This window comes from Kryptolebias marmoratus, linkage group LG20, assembly GCF_001649575.2.
Source record: "Kryptolebias marmoratus isolate JLee-2015 linkage group LG20, ASM164957v2, whole genome shotgun sequence".
Lineage (NCBI taxonomy): Eukaryota > Metazoa > Chordata > Actinopteri > Cyprinodontiformes > Rivulidae > Kryptolebias > Kryptolebias marmoratus.
This window is the reverse complement of record NC_051449.1, coordinates 8,263,535-8,283,041: the sequence shown is the minus strand read 5'-3', so window position 1 is coordinate 8,283,041 and position 19,507 is coordinate 8,263,535. Positions and strand designations below refer to the sequence as shown.

The following is a 19,507-nucleotide window of genomic DNA, read 5'->3' as shown; positions in this document are numbered from 1 at the left end:
AACGAATGGTTCCTCCCAGAGCCCATTAATCAGTCAGCTCTGCAAGCGACCTGAAAATAATTAAAGTTTGATTTTGGTACTTACTTAGGGAACACCCCTTAATTTGATAATTAATTTATTTCAATATCGCTCTTTTCTTGACACCCTGACAATGTTATTAAAGCAATTTACAGCTTGTGATGAAGAGAGGTGACTAAAAGCCATGAAATATGCTCCACAATGTAAATTGGTAAAAATCAATACTGCCCAATTCAATTCAATTTTAGTTTGACTTTTTCTGTTTTAAGGCACCCAGTGGTGTCGGGGGGGCTCTTTAGGCACCCCACGATTAGATTTGATTGTGATTCAGTGTTGCGATTCGATTATAAAACAAATATTGACGCATTTTGATTATCTTAAAACTTAAATGTCTATGATTTATTTTACATAAATAATAGTGTATGATCACATACTGTATGTCAAAAAACACAGGCTGCTGATCGGCAATTGGCGTAGATGCTAACTTAACCTTGAAAACACCAAAGAAAAACTAACACGATTAGCATCATGTTCACTGACATTTATAAACAAACATTTCAGTCATATTCCACTATTATATACAGACATATATTCTTCAGCGAGTAAAAAATGAAAAAGATGTGAAAACATAACTTTTCCGCAACACGTTTTTTACTACAGGAAGTTATAGTAACTCTACTAGGACAAACGGCACCATGCAGAAACAACTCTGTCAACTCTCATAAAGCGTTAACACAGAATCACTAAATCTATGTCGACAATGTGATGCATCTAAAAATAGATTGTATCTTTCACTCCCAGTGTCAGTACATTGTATGTACTTTACTGTCACACAAAATGTCCGACGTTTTTATTTTTGTGTACCTGATTAGAACTCAAAACACTCTACTTTCAAAGTGCCCTGAACTTTTCTTATCTGATCCTCCTTCCCTTGCAGGTGACAGAGATCCAGGACTGGAGTGCGGCCAGCCCTCACAGCGCTGCCTATGTGCTGTGGGACAACGGGGCGAAGAACCTGTACAGAGTTGGCTTTGAGGGAATGGTGAGGACAAATTCCCGTCAGACCCTCAGGCTCACCCACTCTAACCCACACAGACAGGGTCTCTTAAAAGAACAGCTGTAAGGTGGCTTTTGTGTTTGTGCCGTAGGGATGCGGCTCTTTCTTTTGCTTCCAGGCCTTTTGTGAGAGTCACACAGCCAGCATGTGTAGCGAACCATTGTGACGGCAGCTGGAAGGAGACAATATCTGCATGAGAAAGGCAGTCTGTTCCTTCTGCTTTTAAGGGGGGGAGCGAGTGATCATGGAGGTCAACTTTCTGGCTGTTGTGGACACCGCGACACGCGTCCCAAATGAAAAGCATTCTGTTCATTGGCTGAAATGGCCTTGCCTTTTTATGAAAGTAGCCAATTAGATTTAGTAATCGCGTAACAGACTTGTTCTTTGTTATTCTAATAGGTTGAAAAGGAGTTAGATGGCATCTGTCACTTGTCATGAGTTAGACCCCTCGTCTGGACTGTTTTATATTAGCTTTGTTTTATTTTAGTAAGACTGCAAAAAATGCAAATGTAGCAAATACAGTAGTTTAAATGAGAAGAGTAAGAAGAGTCAAATTCTGTTTTGTGTTGTGATGCTCACTCTGTTGTCAAAGTGCAGTGTGGATACATTACATTTGATAGGAGTTATTTGTTGAGACTTGTATTCAGTTCTTGGGTATTTCATCAGTTCATAGGCATTTGCTTCACCTTATAATCATTTTTGCCCTCTAACTTCGTCACAAAGCCTCCACGTCTGAGTCATCACAAATGATCTGAAGCATCCACTGAGTATCATTGCCCTACCTTATCCGTAGGGCACAGATATTGTTTGCATATGCAACACTCACAGCAGAGTAGCTCAAGTGTGTCAATTCTCACTTCCATTATTCATGAACATGTCACTTTAATAGAATTACCTTGTGTAATCATCTAACACCCCCCACCCTCCCCTTTTTTAAAATACTTTTCAGTCTGACCTGAAATGTGTCCAGGATGCCAAAGGAGGCTCGTTTTACAGAGACCACTGTCCTGTTTTAGGTAAGTAAGCCAGTGATGTGTGTCTATCGTCATTATTGCACCAATTCTCTCACCTCTTGTTCTGGCGCAGTGAATTCAAGGGCATTAGGGGAATTTTTACTTGTAGTTATGCGTGTTCAGCCACTAGATGTCAGCACCATATAGTCACCTGGTCACCAAAATGTGAGACATACTCAGGTTCAGTACTCCAGGGATTTCTGGAAAAAAAATCATATTGATTTCATTATTATTATGGTTAGTATAAGGTTTAGTGTTTTGTTTGTATACAGCAGTAATGCAGTAGATAAAAATGTCTCTTTGTGGTTCTGTTTAAAGTCACAAACCTTAAAGTTCTCTGTGCAATCTGCTTTATTAATGCAGCTGTTTATTTATCGATAAATCCAAAGTTACCTTTATCTCCCAGGTGAGCAAAATGGCAACAGAAATCCTGGCGGTTTTCAGATTGGCGACCTGGTCAACATTGATCTGGATCTAGAGATCGTTCAGTCCCTCCAGCACGGCCATGGGGGATGGACCGACGGCATGTTCGAGACCCTCACCACCACAGGCACGGTGTGTGGCATCGATGAGGACCATGACATTGTGGTTCAGTACCCCAGTGGGAACAGGTAAGCACAGGCGGGCTTAGATCTGCTGCATTCTGATGACTCGAACCAATAAATCAACATCACGCTGTTATACCTTATGTGTCATGTATCGAGTTTTATGGAACCACCTTCTCTTAAGGTTGCTCAGATAAAATACCTCTCTGGACTTTTCCTGAAGATTGAACTATAATTCATGATTCTTGAAAAAGGATACTCTTGAATAAATTTATAGTGACATTTGTATTAAAAGTTTTTTTTCATAAAAATAAAGACTATATTTGTTAAGAATAAAATAGGAGTTAGAGTCTGAAAACTGAAGTTACTCATTTCCTACAAAGAAAAAAATTAGGTGTACAGTTTGAATGGTTTAAAATGTTGAAGTTTGACGCTCAGCCTACTACTCATAACTTTTGTTTTAATATAACAAGCTCGGTCTTCTTTTAAAAACTGTATCAGCTCTTTGAATTATGAGTGACCATGTCTGCACTGCAATTGCCGTATCCACAGATGGACGTTTAACCCAGCAGTGCTGACGAAGGCTAATGTAGTGCGCAGCGGCGAAGTTGCAGCCGGTGCAGAAGGAGGAAGTTCCCAGTTTCACGTGGGAGACCTGGTCCAGATCTGCTACGACATTGACCGCATCAAACTGCTGCAAAGAGGCCACGGGGAGTGGGCTGAAGCAATGCTGCCGGTAAGAGTTTTAAAAAAAATGTTCACGCAGAATGAAAAACTGTGTTAAAATTTAACTATGAAGTTGTACACGTGAGAAAAAAAAAAATAGGGCTTTTGTGACTAAATAACATGCGGTGACATAATCTCACTCCTAAATTTATTTATTCATGAACTATTTTTCAGCACAATTTTCACAATACAGTATTCAGAATATGAGGTTAATTCACTGTTGCCCTGATTTGCCACACGTTTTGTAACGCCCATCTTCTTAGTATGCCACTTGTCCCTTTCAAACTGGCTCCTCTCAGCAGCTGCTGAGCCGTAAAACCCCAAGATGGGTTGTAGCTTTGATCACTAACCATGGCTGTTTGTCGCCCGCTGCTTCTTCTTTTGCAGCAGTCCCAGTTATTGATGACATCCTTGAGGACAACCCGACTCAGCTCAATAGAATCAGAGTGCAGCTCTCCCATATAGCCAGGATCTGGATGATATAATTCAAAATTGGAAGATTATGCCCCGTCCTCTGTGTACTGCCTGTATAGATGAAGAATAGTGTAGCACTAAGATGGTTGTCTTTTATTTCCATCTTTTTACTTGTGTCCACTAAATGATGAGAACATCGTTTGATTTTCAAATATGTCTTTTTTTTTTTGTGGTGCTCTTTGTAGAAAAACATTTTTATTGAATTTTTTTTTCTCCATTTTATCTTTTCCTTTAACTTCTCTTTTTGCAGTTGTTCTCCCTGCCTCTCTCCATCTGTTTTCTGCCACTAACACCCTCTTGTTACTAACAGCTTTCATAAATAGCCATAAGTCAACAACCTTCAAATACTAATGGGTTTGTCACAACATTTCTAAACAGACCCTGGGCAAGGTAGGTCGCGTGCAGCAGATCTACTCTGACAGTGACCTGAAGGTTGAGGTTTGTGGGACTTCCTGGACGTACAATCCTGCCGCTGTCACAAAGATCGCTCCTTCTGGCTCTGCTGTCAGTAATGCCTCTGGAGGTACGTGTGAACAAGCCCCACTGATGCTCAGAGAGTATCATATTAGCTCTTTGTCCTCGCTGCTCCCTTTTTTGGCACTTACATAAAATCAATCTCTGTTTCCTCATGTTTTCCCAGAGCGTTTGTCTCAGTTGTTGAAGAAGCTTTTCGAGACACAAGAGTCCGGGGACATCAACGAGGAGCTGGTCAAAGCAGCGGCCAATGGAGACTTAGCCAAAGTGGAGGACATTCTTAAGAGGCCTGACGTGGATGTGAGTGCTGCAGTCTGTTTTATTTCTTTTTTATTTAAGCATCTAATAGATTTTTAATGCACTTTTTACTAAAGATCAAATCATGTTATCGTAAACATGTCTATTAGATGTGATTATTATTATTATTATGATTGGAGCTCAAATACTGCTGGCTGAACTCTACTTTCTCAATCTATCTAGAAGGTTGACTTTCTCCCAGGATAGGTCTCCGAGATCCTCCCTCCCATGCTTCTCTCTTAATATGAAAAACATTAAGGCTGGCCCCGAGGAGGCACCAATGAGGTCTGGTGTGCTATGCAGCACAGACCCTTATCTACTCTCAGTTACACATGGAGAACTACAAATCCTATATGGTTGTAGATTATGTTTTGATGCAGGCCATAGGGCAGGGAAAACACTTATTTGCCACTAGAAAGAAACCCGGTGCCTCTTAGAGGTTATTAGAAATCCTTACGTAAAGTCTGCAACACTGTCTTCAGTCAGAGCAGGAAAGTGAATGAGCGTGTGTGTCATTGGTGAATGCTGGCCAAATGCCCTGTTGGCTTTCAGTGGAATTATTTGCTTAAAGCTGAGCACACCGAGTCTGGCCAAGTGATCCGGCTGCCAGGACAAGAGATGTCTCGAGACTCCCAAAGGAGTCCACATTAATATTTATGCTCTCAGTTTTTGCAGTGCTGCAGTTGGTGATGAAAGATGCACACTCAGTTGTGCATGCACATCTATACATGCAAATGCATCTTTATAAAGCTCTCCATCTGCATCCGATCACTTACAGGTCCAGATCAAACCTTTACATTAAACATATGCTCATGTTTTCGTGGCTCTTGATGTGGTTTCAGGTGAACGGACAGTGTGCTGGACACACTGCTATGCAGGCGGCAAGTCAGAATGGTCACGTGGATGTCCTAAAGCTGCTGCTTAAACACAGTGTGGACCTGGAGGCTGAGGTTGGTAGAATTTGAATGTAAACCAATCCTTGACCCCTGTTTGTGCCCACAAATGCAGCTAAAATGTTTAAACCAGTGATGATGTATGCTTTCTTTAGGACAAAGATGGAGACCGTGCAGTGCACCATGCAGCATTTGGAGATGAAGGCTCTGTCATTGAGGTGCTGCATAGGGGTGGTGCAGACCTGAATGCCAGGAACAAGCGAAGGCAGACTCCCTTACACATAGCAGTCAACAAGGGCCACCTACAAGTGGTTAAAACCTTGCTGGACTTTGGCTGCCACCCCAGCCTTCAGGTATTTATCACTGTTGCCTTTTTTTTTGTTTTTAGCAGATTGAAAAATCTAGGCAAGGCTTTGCATCATTTTCTGAGAGTTCCGCAGTGACTAAAAACGTGGCTTACACGTTAGTAAGACACATATGGTTTCTCTTTTAGGATTCAGAGGGAGACACACCTCTGCATGATGCCATTAGCAAGAAGAGAGATGACATGTTGTCAGTGCTGCTGGAGGCCGGAGCGGATGTCACAATCACGAACAACAACGGGTTCAACGCCTTGCATCACGCTGCCCTGCGAGGAAACCCCAGGTTAGCTGCAGCTAATTGCTGTCAAACTTATTTGGTTATTCTGAGTAATTAGGTCATAATTAAATGGACTGTGTGGAGGCTGTATTTGCTAACAAAACGGTCCTAATAAAAGCCTGGTTTAGTTATTAAATTTGAAATTGTCTATGTTTGTTTTTCTTGTCTTTAATGAATTCATACATGGCAAATTATTCCTGTATGTTCTTGGTTCTAACTTGAGTGTTTTTTTATTATATTTAGCCATAATAATGTATCATTGTATCATCTAATGAAGATGATTTGTGGCACAGACATTGAAATCACATTACTGTAATACAGGCAAAATGAAGCTTTTTACAAATCTATACGTAAAACCAACATGGTTGATGCTATGAGAGGACAGAAGGCTTGGCAGATTTGCTAATTTGTTATTTAATCATCCTCTCTTGGACTGAAAGATGTGGGCTTACCACTTATGATGTTTAAACTGGGAGACACTCTAGCCTTAGTCTCTGATGTAAGCAGATTTTGATTATTTGGCAGCTGACCTTGTTGAGGCTGTGCTGTGTTTGCTGAAAAGGTCAATTTTGGATCCTGTTTTTCTTGCATTTTTCAAAGATGTTATGTGATAAACCAAACACTTCAGGCAGAAATTTCCTCCACAGATTTGCACTCAGGTTTTTAAAGTAAAGCCGTAAAATGTTAAAGAAGTTCAGTTTGCTGCCTTGCTGAAGACATTTTGTTTGTTACCCCAGTTTGATTTAATTTAAGTTGTTGGGTGCATCTATCTCGCCAACAGATGGTAGAGTTTTTTAAGTTGACTGCGGTTAGTGTAGCTAATAGCCTTTAAAGTTAATTTGTTGTTTCGTTTTACTGTTATGTTTGCCCCTCGTCCTAAGAGGCTGGCCTGAGGTTTCTGGTCTGCTCAACAGCATTGTGTCTTGTTCTTGGCCACTTATTTCTGGTCAGCAAGTTGTTGTTCCACCCTGTTTTCAGTTTGTGACACAAACAGGAACAGGTAAAGATTACTAAAAGAGGAGACTGTGTATCAGATTGACAATTCGAAGGTACTCCACACACTTGATGTAAAGGTTTAAAAAGAGTCAAAGCCTTCTAAAGACAGCTGCGGTTTGTAGAAAGGCTTACAGTTGTCAATGTGCTTTTTGCTGTGGGTGTTTGTGTGTTTGAGCGTGTGCTTGTTTATCACAGGCTAAAAGTCAGTCTAGTTTTTTTTCTGGATTTTTCCCCCCTTAACATAAGGACAGATGGAATTAAGGTCAGAGGACTGTGGATCACCTGTCACAAGCCAGGACAGACCCAACCCTCCACATCTGGTACACTGCAGAATAACTCATCTGGAGCTTGTAGAGCTTTAGATGAGGTTTCGACCACATTATTCAGTTGGTTGAAATGAACTTAGACATAAGTGATAACTAAATTAACATGTAGAGCTTGTCAAAGATAAAATTAGTTAATTTATTACCCATGTTACATTTAAAGTTTCTGGTAATGATGCCACCCTAATCCCTTAAAATAAATAAATCCAGATTTAGAGATCTATAGGATTCCATAAATTATGTCTGTAATCATGAGTTTATTCTAAATAATTAGATTTATGCAGACAAAATAAAAAAATATATATTTTTAAAATACTGTCAATATGATCTAGTCACTTCTGAAGTTTTAATCTAAAAACAGAGAAATGGGGCTTTTGCAATACTGTATATTGCATAACTTTTAAACTTTAAAAACATGAAAGTGAACATACTTGATGAATGTTGCAGAATAGCAGAATTGTGGGGGGTAAAAGTCATTTGCATTGGAGATATTTGAAAGCAACGAGTGCATAATTTTGTATGTGTAAACTAGATTTCAGAATATACAGTAGAAAGCCTGCGTACTGTAGGAGTCATTGATTTACAGGCAAAAAGTGCTGGAGTACAGCATTTTCTGTATCAGGGCCTCTGTTGTGTTGGATGTGTGTGTGCATCGCCTGCCTCAGTCCACGCTCTGTCCCCTCGCCTTCAGAGAAACAAAGATATATGTCCCTATCTCCAGTAGTCCCATTTACTTTTATTTCACGCTTGAGCTCCTGCAATATTAGGGAGAGAGTCCACAAGTCCTAAAGCCCTCGAAAATCTCTCCCCAGGTTCAAGTGAAAGTTGCTCATCCAGTGTGTTTAGTCAAGGGACAGTTGTTTTGATTGAGTGCTTTGAGAAATTTCTACCATGGAGTCATATTTCTGTCCATAGGAAGTCGTTGGACTTAGATGTTTATCAAAGGTTTCTATATAAAGACCATCACATGCAGTCCACTGGGATAAAGACAGACAGTATACCTGTGGTAACTTTTAGAATTGGATTTGCTCTTCTTATTGTGTTTAGATTAAGTACTAGTGCAGATTGTTCTGGCATACATGGTGTGAACAAATCAAAAAAATATTACTTCCCTGTATAACTGTTAAAGCACAAGTCTTTGAAAGCAAAGAAAAGGATAACTTCCTCTTTGTGCTCTTCTACACTAAAAATTGTAAGTTATCAGTATCAAATTCTGCTGTTTGGGTTTAGGTGGAGAATCAGTCAGAGTCCCTGGGGTGTGTGTGTGTGTGTGTGTGTGTAATTTGCCTGGCTCTTTTAAGAGAGTGGGTTGTTCTTAGAGCGGTGGAAACGAGATTGAGGAAGACGCATTGAAGCAACGCTGTGGGTGACAGATGAATCTTTCAACGTGGAATCCCAGGTACTAAACAAATCAGGTCTACCTACAGGGAAATGGCAACATCTGTAGAGAATTAGCAGACTTCAGCGTGTCCGTTACTGACACACGCACCACTACAGTGTAAAAATGCATTTCATTTTAAGGTTGGCCAAGTTGTTACATTGAAACTGCGGCTATGACCAGCAATAACCTGTTTGGGTAAAGATTTTCTTGAGGATCTGCGTTATGTGTTCAGCAGGGCCCCAGCCTGCAAGGGGAGTTTGTATCATCGCTGTGTCTTTCCCTTGGGCTGCTGGAAGCCAGTAGCAGCTAGAGTACTGTAAACAATATGATTAATAGCGCATGATTCCTAAATGGGCTCTAAACAAGCCCTGCAGCGGCTGTCTGTACGCTTTTTACATGTCACCTTCTTGTAATATTTGCCCTCCCTCCCTTTCAGCTTTCTTTTCAGCCTTCTTTCACGCAGGCCAGGCCCAAATTGTAATTGCACCACATGGGGAGACGGGGGAGTCTGCAAGCACTCACACCATTCTGAAATGCAGAGGTGTTTTCCAAATGTAGTGTCAGTACTAATTGCTTGCAGCACAATGGTCATATTGTAAAAACAGTGTAGTCTGCACACAGAGGCACAATACGTGTGGCATTAGTGACTTTTGTGTCTCTAAAGGTTTGGTGCAGTGTGTTTTTTATAGCTGACTTTGATTGAAATCTGATTTTCTTACTTTTGCCTTTTTCAGTCTTGTCTAGTAATTTGTAACTATTGTTATTTTGTACATCGGCACATGCTACACAAAACAATGATAGTTTGATAGCTTCTAATTAATAATAAATTGTTATATGCCTCATCCACAGATCTGATAGAATAATTAGACAAATTGAACACATTTGTATGTATTTATCAAATGTGTTAGTTTGAGATTGTTAATTGTCAAATTAAAAAGGATAAATGCTTAAAAACAGGTTCTCAAAATTACATTGTTGGTGTTAACTTCACCTCCTTCCTTGCACTGCAGTCACAGCATGAGAATATGAAAAATTATTTGTGAGCGTCTGCTTTTTAAAAAAAAACTTGTGCTGTCATCTTCAGTCTTTGTGAAGTCATCTGGGCCTTTATCTTCGCTAACACCACTGCAGGAGGTTTCTTAGTTCCTCTTTGTTTTTTATGCTTATTTTTTTGTAGTTTTTCTTCCTTTTGGACTTTTTTTTCCCCCTCCGTTGCCTATTCCTGTCCACTGTGTAACTGTCTGCTAACATCCAATGACAGTTGTTCCAACAAGTGTCTAGCAGAACAGGCAAACATTCTCACACTTACACATGAGTGCAGCATTTCAGAAACAGTGCCAGGTGCAAGTCTACGCTCCGCTCTCTATTCTTTTACTCATGTTGGTAGTCTTGTCAGAATATCAATCCCTCTACAGGCAAAGAATCAACACTCAGTCAGAAAAGGGGACAATACAACCGTTTTGATGGTGGGATTGCTTTCTTTATTATTTAAAAAAAAGAAAAAAGAGAGAGACAGGTTTAGCAGTTATAATAATCACTGAACATTCAAGATGTTGATAGAGGATCAGTCATACATCGGTCATGATTGAGAAACTTCTTGCTGTTTTTTTCAGTGTTGAAGGCGTCATAGAGAATCTTGCTCCTGTAGTCATCAAAGCATAGCTACAGCTGGTTGAAGGGGACCAAATCCATTCAAGAGGTGATTTGGTTCCATTTTACCAGCTTTAGCAAAGCATTGTTTCGCTGTTTTCGAGTTATTTTACCAAACATTTAGATCAACATTGGAATGACATCTTGTTTTTGAATACCTGTTGCAACTTGCATCATCACTCAAACTCCTACGAGTACTTGGTGTGGACAGTGATGTCTGTTCTTTATCCTCCGCTGTCCCTGTGCCTGCTCACTTTCATCCACTCTGTATGAGACTGGTATATTTAGCACCTTTACCCCATTTACCACTGCACCAATAACTATCAGATGCAGGTGATCAACCTTTTCTGCCTCCCATGCAGTCTATTTATCTTCCTGGCTATCTTTCGAAGTTTTACGCTCTCCCCTCTCAGAGAGTGAGAAAAATTGTTCCCTGAGAAAAGGATCATAATAATCTGTGGCAGTGCACTTGAGTCAAATGTCCTGGAGTCATGAAGCAATTACAGCCTCTGACAGATGGGCCCTGCTGCAGGCACGCTGCTGCTGCTCCGGTCACTGAGACGGCCAACAGACAAATGCTGAGGCGTAACTACATGCACAAGTTCTTTGACTCATGTTCTTACCGCAGCACTCAGGGGTGTCAAGTCACAGCATTAATATAAACCCGTCTTTTAAGTCCTTGAGACTGATTTGCAGTGTAAAGTGTTCTGTTTGTCTTGTTTGTTTTTTTAGGACTCTAATGTAATACAAATCTCTAATACTTTCTGTCAATCATTATTACGTGCGTTCACAAGAAAAAAATTTAACAAGCTTTAGTGATCATATTCAGACCCACATTGCAGTAATTGTAAAATTAGTGAACACTTTTTAAAAATAAGGGAAATGTCAAACATCTGCTGCATTTTTTCCACAAACACTGCTTTATTTTATTTTTTATTGTTTAAACACATTGCGTCTGTAAGTTTAGATGAAGTAAACACTCATTTGTGTGCTGCCTTTTAAAGTTTTAGAGATTTTTGTTAAAGAGGTTTGTGTTAAGATACAGCTGACATTGACCTATCCTTTCTTTATATAATACTTATTTGTAATTATTTTAATTGTCCCTTTGACACTCTTTTATAAGGCGGCTGTGAAACTATGTCAGCTGCTATATTTATTGACTTTTTTAGCCAAAGCACGAATGAGATGCTCAGAGTGGCCAGCGACAGCTGAGGGATATACAGCACTGCTTGTAGACAGAATGGGGGTCAGCATAAGGCCAGCTTGATATGGCACACCAGACAGGTCTATTTGTAACATACACATGCACTTTCATGCTTGTCACTTGCACACACACAGTCACTCAGAGTCAGGTGGCCAGGCTACTCACCTCATTTAAGGGCCATAACAGGGCAAAAGCCAGAGGGACGACAAGCACTAAGCATTTGATAATGTCAGCATCTGCTGCGTTTGTCACTCAGACAGCAGGTCATTGCTATTGAAGGCCCGGGTGAAACATGCAACACATGGCCACAAACCTGTACACCTATGATAAAAACGAATAGAAACTGGAGAAAGGTTAACATTAAAAACACAATTTACTTATAATCTTGTCAGTTTAGATTTTTTTTCCCCTGTCTGGAGTCACGTTACTTTCTCTGTTAGCTACTTGCTTCCCAGTTGACTCGTTATAAAGTAATTTGATTTCATTTGACAGCTGTTAACAATCACATTCAGCAGTTGCACTAATAAATTTTCTACATCTCACCATTTTAGATGGGATCTTATTTTTTCCTTGGAAATAATTGTTATTTCTAAACATCAAATACAACTTCAAAGCAAGTACAAAAAAAGGACAGCCGAAGTGGGATTTATTGGATACAAACTGTTTATGACATAAATTTATGGAATTGTTGTTAGTATGCTCAATAAATTGAATGTGGGCTGTGTTTCTGAACTTGAAAATTAGTTTTATTGCAAGGAAATGCAGTAAATTAGCCACACACTTGGCACATTAATCACTTCAGTATAAAATCCTTTTTTATGTTGTTAGAGTATGAGCATTTATTTTTTATTATGCAGATATCGAATAAATGATTTCTGGTTTCTCACTTTTACAAAGCTAAAATCACTATTTATAAATTTATGTGTTGTATTTATATTGATTAGCCACTCATTAGGACATTATTTACTTGACATATTTTGTTCCATTTTTTTTTTCAAGCTTGAGACTAATTGCAGCCAGAGAACTTGCTTTTATGAAGCCATTTAAAAGGTTTTAATAGGATGCAGACCTGTGCTAAAAGTGGTGTAGACCTTGTCTATGATCCGGGGGGAACAGGGGGTCAGAGTAGGTGAAAGTGCTTGATATGAATAGCTCACCATGCAAAAGACTGCATGGTGAGCTTTTCCTCGCCCCTCGCTTCATTCCTCTCTGTACCTCTGCCTATATCTGTTGCCTTCATTTGTTCGAAGCAGTCAACAATTGGAATCAGCTGACAGGCCAGAGTTCACTCTGATCCTGCATTGTCACTTTTTTGATGGTCTAATCTGGCTGCCATGCAGTCCAGCAAAGCATTTGGCAAGCATAGCAAACGTGAACAAAAAGAGCAGGACTCAGAGAAAGGGAGGGGAGCATAGGGCAGCCGGGTCGATGTGGGGTGGGGGGTGGATAAGGGCACAGGCTTTAAGGGAGAGCAGCCATGGTTAAACACCTAAGATTGTCTCCATAGGAGCTATATGATACAACACAACAGCATTAACAGCAGCCTCAGTACCTTTTTGTTCTGCTTCCTCAGCAACATCTGACTGCACACGTTATATGTTGTTTCAGTGTTATTTACAGCCAGCAACAATGTAGAGTTTTGTTCCAAGTCACCTTGGTTTATTTTCCCTCTTTGAACCATGTTTGAGCACTGAAAAAGATTATGGTATTAATAATCAGGAGCTGCTCACTGCTCACTGAAGTTGGTGCTAAGTTGCAGCTGGCTGGCTTTCAGGGGCTGTAATGCAGCAAAATCACCCAAGAATGAAAAGAGGCCTGGCTCAAATGGCAATGTCATAAGAAAACTGTCAGTAGTTGTAGGTGACTAAAGCTATACAGCTGTCAGATCAAACCTAAAACATGATTACTACCATTTTATGCTAACTTACGTAATTGCCCAATGAATTGTTGCCATATCTTGGATGAGAGATTTTTATTGGCTAAGTCAGCTAGTTTGAGAAAGCATTAAGTTCCCTACAGCGATAACTGCTGCAGTGAGACTGCCCAGAGACAGTATAGCTAATGTATGAGTCTTAGCACTGGTTCTCTTTCCCTCCCTCTCTCTCACTTTTACCTTACTTGCGTTTTATTTTCCTTCTCACCATTATAACAGGCAAAAACAATGTGAAAAGCACAAACATGTCTTCAAACAGAGCTGGCAAAAGTCAGTGTTTTCAGAACGAGGACTTAAACCTCACCAAGAATACATACTTCTTTACATTCCATAGCTATTATATGTTCATATGGGTACATAAAGAAGTATGTACACCAAGGAGGTGATCTTAGTTTAAAAATTTTCTCACCTTTTGTCAAGGTCAGGAAGTTAGGAGCAGACCATTTTCCTCACCGTTCTCTCTCCCAAGTATGGTAGTCTGCACTGTAAGGTGACTTTGAGTGTAAATTCAGTTCAACACTCAAGGCTTTCCTTTGGTTGCCATGTAAGGCTGAGCAGCCCAGTCCCCCCGCCCCTGAACACAACAGAAACTTTGCAGTCCATACCATAGTCGACTGTCCCAGCAAACCCTGCTGTCCTCCAGGCAACCGGGACTAACCAGGAGGCTCGAGGGAGGAATAGAGCTCCTTTTTTTAACGGCAGTAAAAATGTTTTATTTTTTTCTTTCCTCCTTTCCAAGAAAAAAAAAAGTCAAAGTAGATTAAAGGTTGGGGGTAAAAAATGAAAGCAAAAAAAGCATGAGTTTTCTCCATGATTATTCAGAAGTCCATTTTGCAAGGTGCTTCCAGTCTTGTGTGACGATCGTTTGTTGTTTCCTGGCAGCAGCGGTGCACCTATATACTGAAGAGTCCGCCTGACATACAAAACATTTTTATTTCTCTCCACCCACTCCCGTTTGAATCTTTGCTATAATTACGTTCTTCTATTTTAGCCCCAGTTTATATATCCTTCCGCCTGTCCTGCCTCTCTCGTACGAAAATGTACAGATCTCACGTGTGTCCCTTATCTCCCTGTTTCTCTCTCTCTCTCTGGTGTCAGCAACGGCCTCTGTGGCTTTCTGGAGTGCTTGCTGATGTTTGAAAATGAGGGTGATCTAAGTTGAACAGGAAGCTATTGTGAGCAGGATTTGGGCTTTAGGCACACCGGCAGGGCATAGGTCACATGAAGGCGCTAATGCCCACTCAGCACTTGTGGATTGGTCCTGGTCATACCCTCGAAACCTCCCCCACCCGCCCCAATCTAACCGCATTCCCACTACCACCAATATCGCAACCACCTCTATCTGTCCTACTCTTTCCTCCGATACCATAGATCACTGTTTTATGCTTTAAAAAGTTTTTGGCCCTTTTTCTGCTGATCCCACCTCACCAGGCTGGTTAACCTCTTAAAACTAGATGTTAGTTTTGCTGAGCATCTGGAACAGATCGATAACGATTTGCATGGTGGCGAGAATTGTTCAGAGACTCTCTAATGAATCTTTGCCCCAGACCAGCACATTCCACAAGTCGACACAGCCTCCGACCATGCTAAGCTGACCAGCAGGCTGAACGCTAAGGCAATGGGAGTAAAACCGAAAGGAAAAAAAAAAAAAGATTATGGGAGACCAGCTTAACTGTAAAGTTTAGAGAATGGGTGGCAGAGAACTAAATATTAAAAAAATAATAATAATAATGGAAAATTGGTGCAATGTTTTAGCAGTGGAGGGTTTGGGAATAGTAATGAGAGAAGGTGTAAGTGGGGGTGACAGTTGTTCACAGCACAAAGACAGGGTTGGGCAGGTGAATAAGCCTGTTCGTAAAGATGTGACGTTCTGTTTAGGAAATGTCACAGCTGCCCGAGAGGGTGAGCGCATAAGGGAGAGAGGAGGTGAAATTCCTTCCTACACACAGCAGGTTGGACCAGCGAAATAGCCTGGTGGGTGTTGTGTCTCTTCTGGTTTGGGTGATAGTACTGCAGTACTGTCTGCCCTGCATGCCCTGCCTAGCCTGAAGCAACTCATTACAGAGAGCAAAAACAGAGGGGAAACTGGGTTACCACCCTAAGTGCTATAGTTTCAACTAGTGACAAACATCCACCCAACCAGCCATTGCTGCCCAATACCCCCCCCCCAAACATCTGTCCTAATACACTTCTCACAGCTGTGTGCTGTCAATCCGCTTTTCGTCTTGTCCAGGACACATGACCTGCCCCGCTGTTCATTACTCTGATACTTCATCTGCCTCTCTGGTCGCCACATTCCTCCCTTTCGCCCCATTCGGCACACCTTGCTCTTAAAAGTGTGACATGTTTGCCAACTTACCTCCCGTCAGTTAAGTTGGCAGTGACCAACCCCTAACCAAACTTTTAATAAATAACTGCTCTGGTAAAACCAACAAGGAAAAAAAAAAACTTTTTAAAAAAAGATTAAAAAAATAATAATTAAAAAAAACCCACTTGAGAAGTTCCAGGCAATTATAGAATCCTTTAGTCGCTGAAGCAGAGTCATCTCAAATGGTCTTTTATGCAGAAGCTTCGTCGTGGATAAGGAAATGTCTCTTCATTTTCATGCAGGTCTGAGTTAACAAGTTCGCCATAGATAGTAGCAGGGCTGCAACCATGAAGCCTAATGAGCCAAGGACCTCCGCTGCTGCAGCATGTCCGGCCAGTGCCAGGAACACAAGAAAGGGAGAGAGCAAGACAACAGAGGGAGGGGGGAAAGAACAAGATGAGAGAGAGTGGAGAGTGGGGGAAAAAAAAACAAACTGGGATAAAATCCATGTGGACCATAGCAACTCCCCATCTTCCTTTTTCCATGTTTGAACTCCTCCTGCATCCTTTCCTTTTTCATACTTTCTTTAAAAAAATACCTTAATTTCTTCTATTCTTTCAAGACAAAATGAACAAAAATGGGGATTGATAAAAAAAAAAAGCCCAGAGGTGTTTTCTCAGGTTAAACTCTGTCCCAGTGATGCTGCTCCTGCTGCAGAACAGTACCTTCCACTCCCTCTTTCGACTATGCGACTCGCAGACAAACCATGCGGTTAATAACTGATCATGTCCGAAGAGGAGCGAGGCAAGAGACAGGACGTGAGACATCAAGGGCCATCAGGGGGTAAACTCCGTCCGAAAGCGAAAGAAGAGTATATATTACCTGTCAGATCAGTTTCTCATCTGTGCTGCTCCACTTCTCCTCCCCTCCTCTCTTCCTCTTCTCGTAGTGAAGAGAGCCATAATGACCTAGAGAGCGCTCCAGCTGCTGCAGCCATCGTGTGTGCCGGGTGCACGCCTGACTCGCTGATTCAGCTTCTATGATTGGGGGGGAGGAGGAGGGGTGATGACGGGCGGGTTTAGTGCCAGAGTCAGGGAGGGGAGGTGGTGGTGCTGGGGGGTGGGGGGTGGGGGTGAGAGGAAGCGGACACAAACGCACACATGCACACACATTCCTACACAAACACAAGTCATACCTTTAGAGGAGGAAGACGTAGAGCTGACATCAAGAGCTGCCATTTGGAGAAAAAAGGGGGAGGCAGAGAAAGAAGGAGGGGTAAAAAAAAAAAGCTGCAGCATTCTCCTTTCCATCATGTGCATTCTGAGGGAGAAAGCTGGGAGGATGCCCTGATCAGTGGAGGAGGCAGAAAGTGTACCAGTCCTACTCCCACCCTGCCTTTTTCTTATTCCATCGACACACACACACACACACACACACACACACACACACACACACACACACACATAGCCCCAGAGCTTTATCCTGCTCCTAAAATGTGCTTTTATTATTCAGTGGAACTTTATACAGCAGCTTAGATAAGAGAGTTTACAGAATGTTTCAGAGCAGATTTGTGGCAGATGCATTTAAAAAGTGTCGGCCATGCCTCTGCAGTAGCAGACAGCTGTACTTTTAATAGTGCGCAGAGATCCATGTAAACTTGATTACCATTGTCAGAGAAAAGCGATACAGGAAAATGCAATATAATTTAGTTTTTTATTTATTTACTCGGCTCTGGTAGCTCTCAAGTATGCAGCTTATGCATTCTAGAGCATTTCAAGGGTCACCTTTAAAATAAGACTAGGTCAAGTAGTGATGTTTCTGCAGTTAGGTGGGCATAGTACACAGGAGAAACACAGCAGCAGCAAATTAGGGGCAAAAGGCCAACCAGCCGGTAGCTTTTTATCCCACACTGCAGAGGACTACATTCAATGGTTAGCACTTTGTAGGTAGCCAAGCATTTCAAACATGCCTCGGCCCCATTTTGTCACACTGCTCCTGTGTCTTGTCTCACCACCTCCCTGACCATATTTAGTCAAGTAGTGCAAAAAATAGTTCCCGTTCCACTCCACTCCACTCCACTCCACACCACGCTGTTCCTCTCCTTGCCCCGCCCACTCCATATCTCCCATCAGCAACTGCTGGCCACAGGCTCCGGGAAGCCTCCCATACGGCTCCCTGCCCATCGATTCTCCTGGCCTGGAAGGAGAGAGGAACACTAGGCCGGCTAGACCCTGCTACCATTTGCTGCGCTATTTTTAGCAGCTCCAAATAAAGTGGTCTTCTCGTGCTTCCACTTGTATATTCTTAAAACCTCCCCATCTCCTGTTCTACATCATTGCCACTAACTCCACTGCCGACTCTGATAGCACCCCCCCCCCCTCTGCTTTTTGCGTCCTTTTGACCCACCCCCAGTCGCTATCACTCTTCTTTTTAAATAGAGCTGCAACACGCTGCGTATGGTAGAGCTTCTGTCTTCTCACTGCTATACTTAGAATAACTGCATATTGGAGAAATGGGGTGAGGGGTGTAGTGCAGAGAAGCGTGTTCGGTTCGAGAGAACATAAAATGTTATTGTTTTTTCATTTCTTTATTTATTTACACTGCTTGTGGGAATTCAAGGAGACAAGTGGCAGCTTCACCTCCGAGGCACTGAAAAGTTTGAACTGCTCTCTCCTTTTTTGAGTTCTCATTAATTTTCAAGTGTCTTTTTCAAGCTTTCCCGAGGCGCGCCCACTGAAGAATCTATTTAATTAGTTGGTCTCATCACGCCGCACATCTATACTGTAAAGGAGTAATGTCCTCTTTGCCCTCCCCTCCTTTTCTCTCTCTGCTCCCGTCGTTTATACATAAAGCTTCCTGCTGGTTCCTCCACATGCCGGGACACAAGCCTTCTTTCTGATTCTGCTTGCATTTAAACTGCAAAGTGTCATCAGATTGAATGGTTTTGGACATAAATATACTCTTTAATAAAATCATATGGAAATTATTCAGCATCACGGGAAATGTCAAAACTTTTTATAGAACTTTTTATAAGCCTGAACATGTCACAAATTTTTTCCTAATTTGATCAGCTTTCATCAGTCTCACAGTCATTCTGTATTCAGTCACAGTCATGTCTGAGGCCTTTTCTGTGGAGATAATTCTGTGTGCATATTAATTAATGCATTGCCACTGCAAGTTATAGCTTTTTAATTGTATTATCTTTAACACTGTTAAAAAAATGATCATCTTTGAGGTAGAGCAGCTCAATTTCTGCGTTTACGCACCAATCAAAGTTGAATCTGGACTGTTTTATTTTCTTCAAAATCCCGTACTTGAATTTGTGTTTCTAGTCTCTATTCAGTCATATTACAGGTGCTGGTCATAAAATTAGAATATCATGAAAAAGTAGATTGATTTCAGTAATTCCATTTAAAAAGTGAAACTTGTATATTATATTCATACATTACATACAAACTCATATATTTCAAATCTTTATTTCGTTTAATTTTGATGATTACAAATGACAACAAATGAAAATCTCAAATTCATCATATCAGAAAATTAGAATCTTGTGAAAAGGTTCAAAATTGATGG

The 19,507-nt window shown here is 41.2% G+C and overlaps 1 protein-coding gene across 4 annotated transcripts in view; it reads left to right on the top strand.

The window, feature by feature from the left end:
* The window catches only part of mib1 (MIB E3 ubiquitin protein ligase 1), a 47,816-nt gene that overhangs the window by 5,139 nt on the left and 23,170 nt on the right, over positions 1-19,507 (top strand). For all 4 annotated transcript variants that reach the window (XM_025007986.2, XM_025007985.2, XM_017426035.3 and 1 more), the window contains exons 4-12: positions 956-1,060; positions 2,025-2,091; positions 2,495-2,699; positions 3,186-3,369; positions 4,212-4,356; positions 4,474-4,607; positions 5,447-5,554; positions 5,653-5,850; positions 5,991-6,142. In XM_025007986.2, the coding sequence (XP_024863754.1) occupies positions 956-1,060; positions 2,025-2,091; positions 2,495-2,699; positions 3,186-3,369; positions 4,212-4,356; positions 4,474-4,607; positions 5,447-5,554; positions 5,653-5,850; positions 5,991-6,142 (1,298 nt within the window). The remainder of the gene's footprint in view (positions 1-955; positions 1,061-2,024; positions 2,092-2,494; positions 2,700-3,185; positions 3,370-4,211; positions 4,357-4,473; positions 4,608-5,446; positions 5,555-5,652; positions 5,851-5,990; positions 6,143-19,507) is intronic.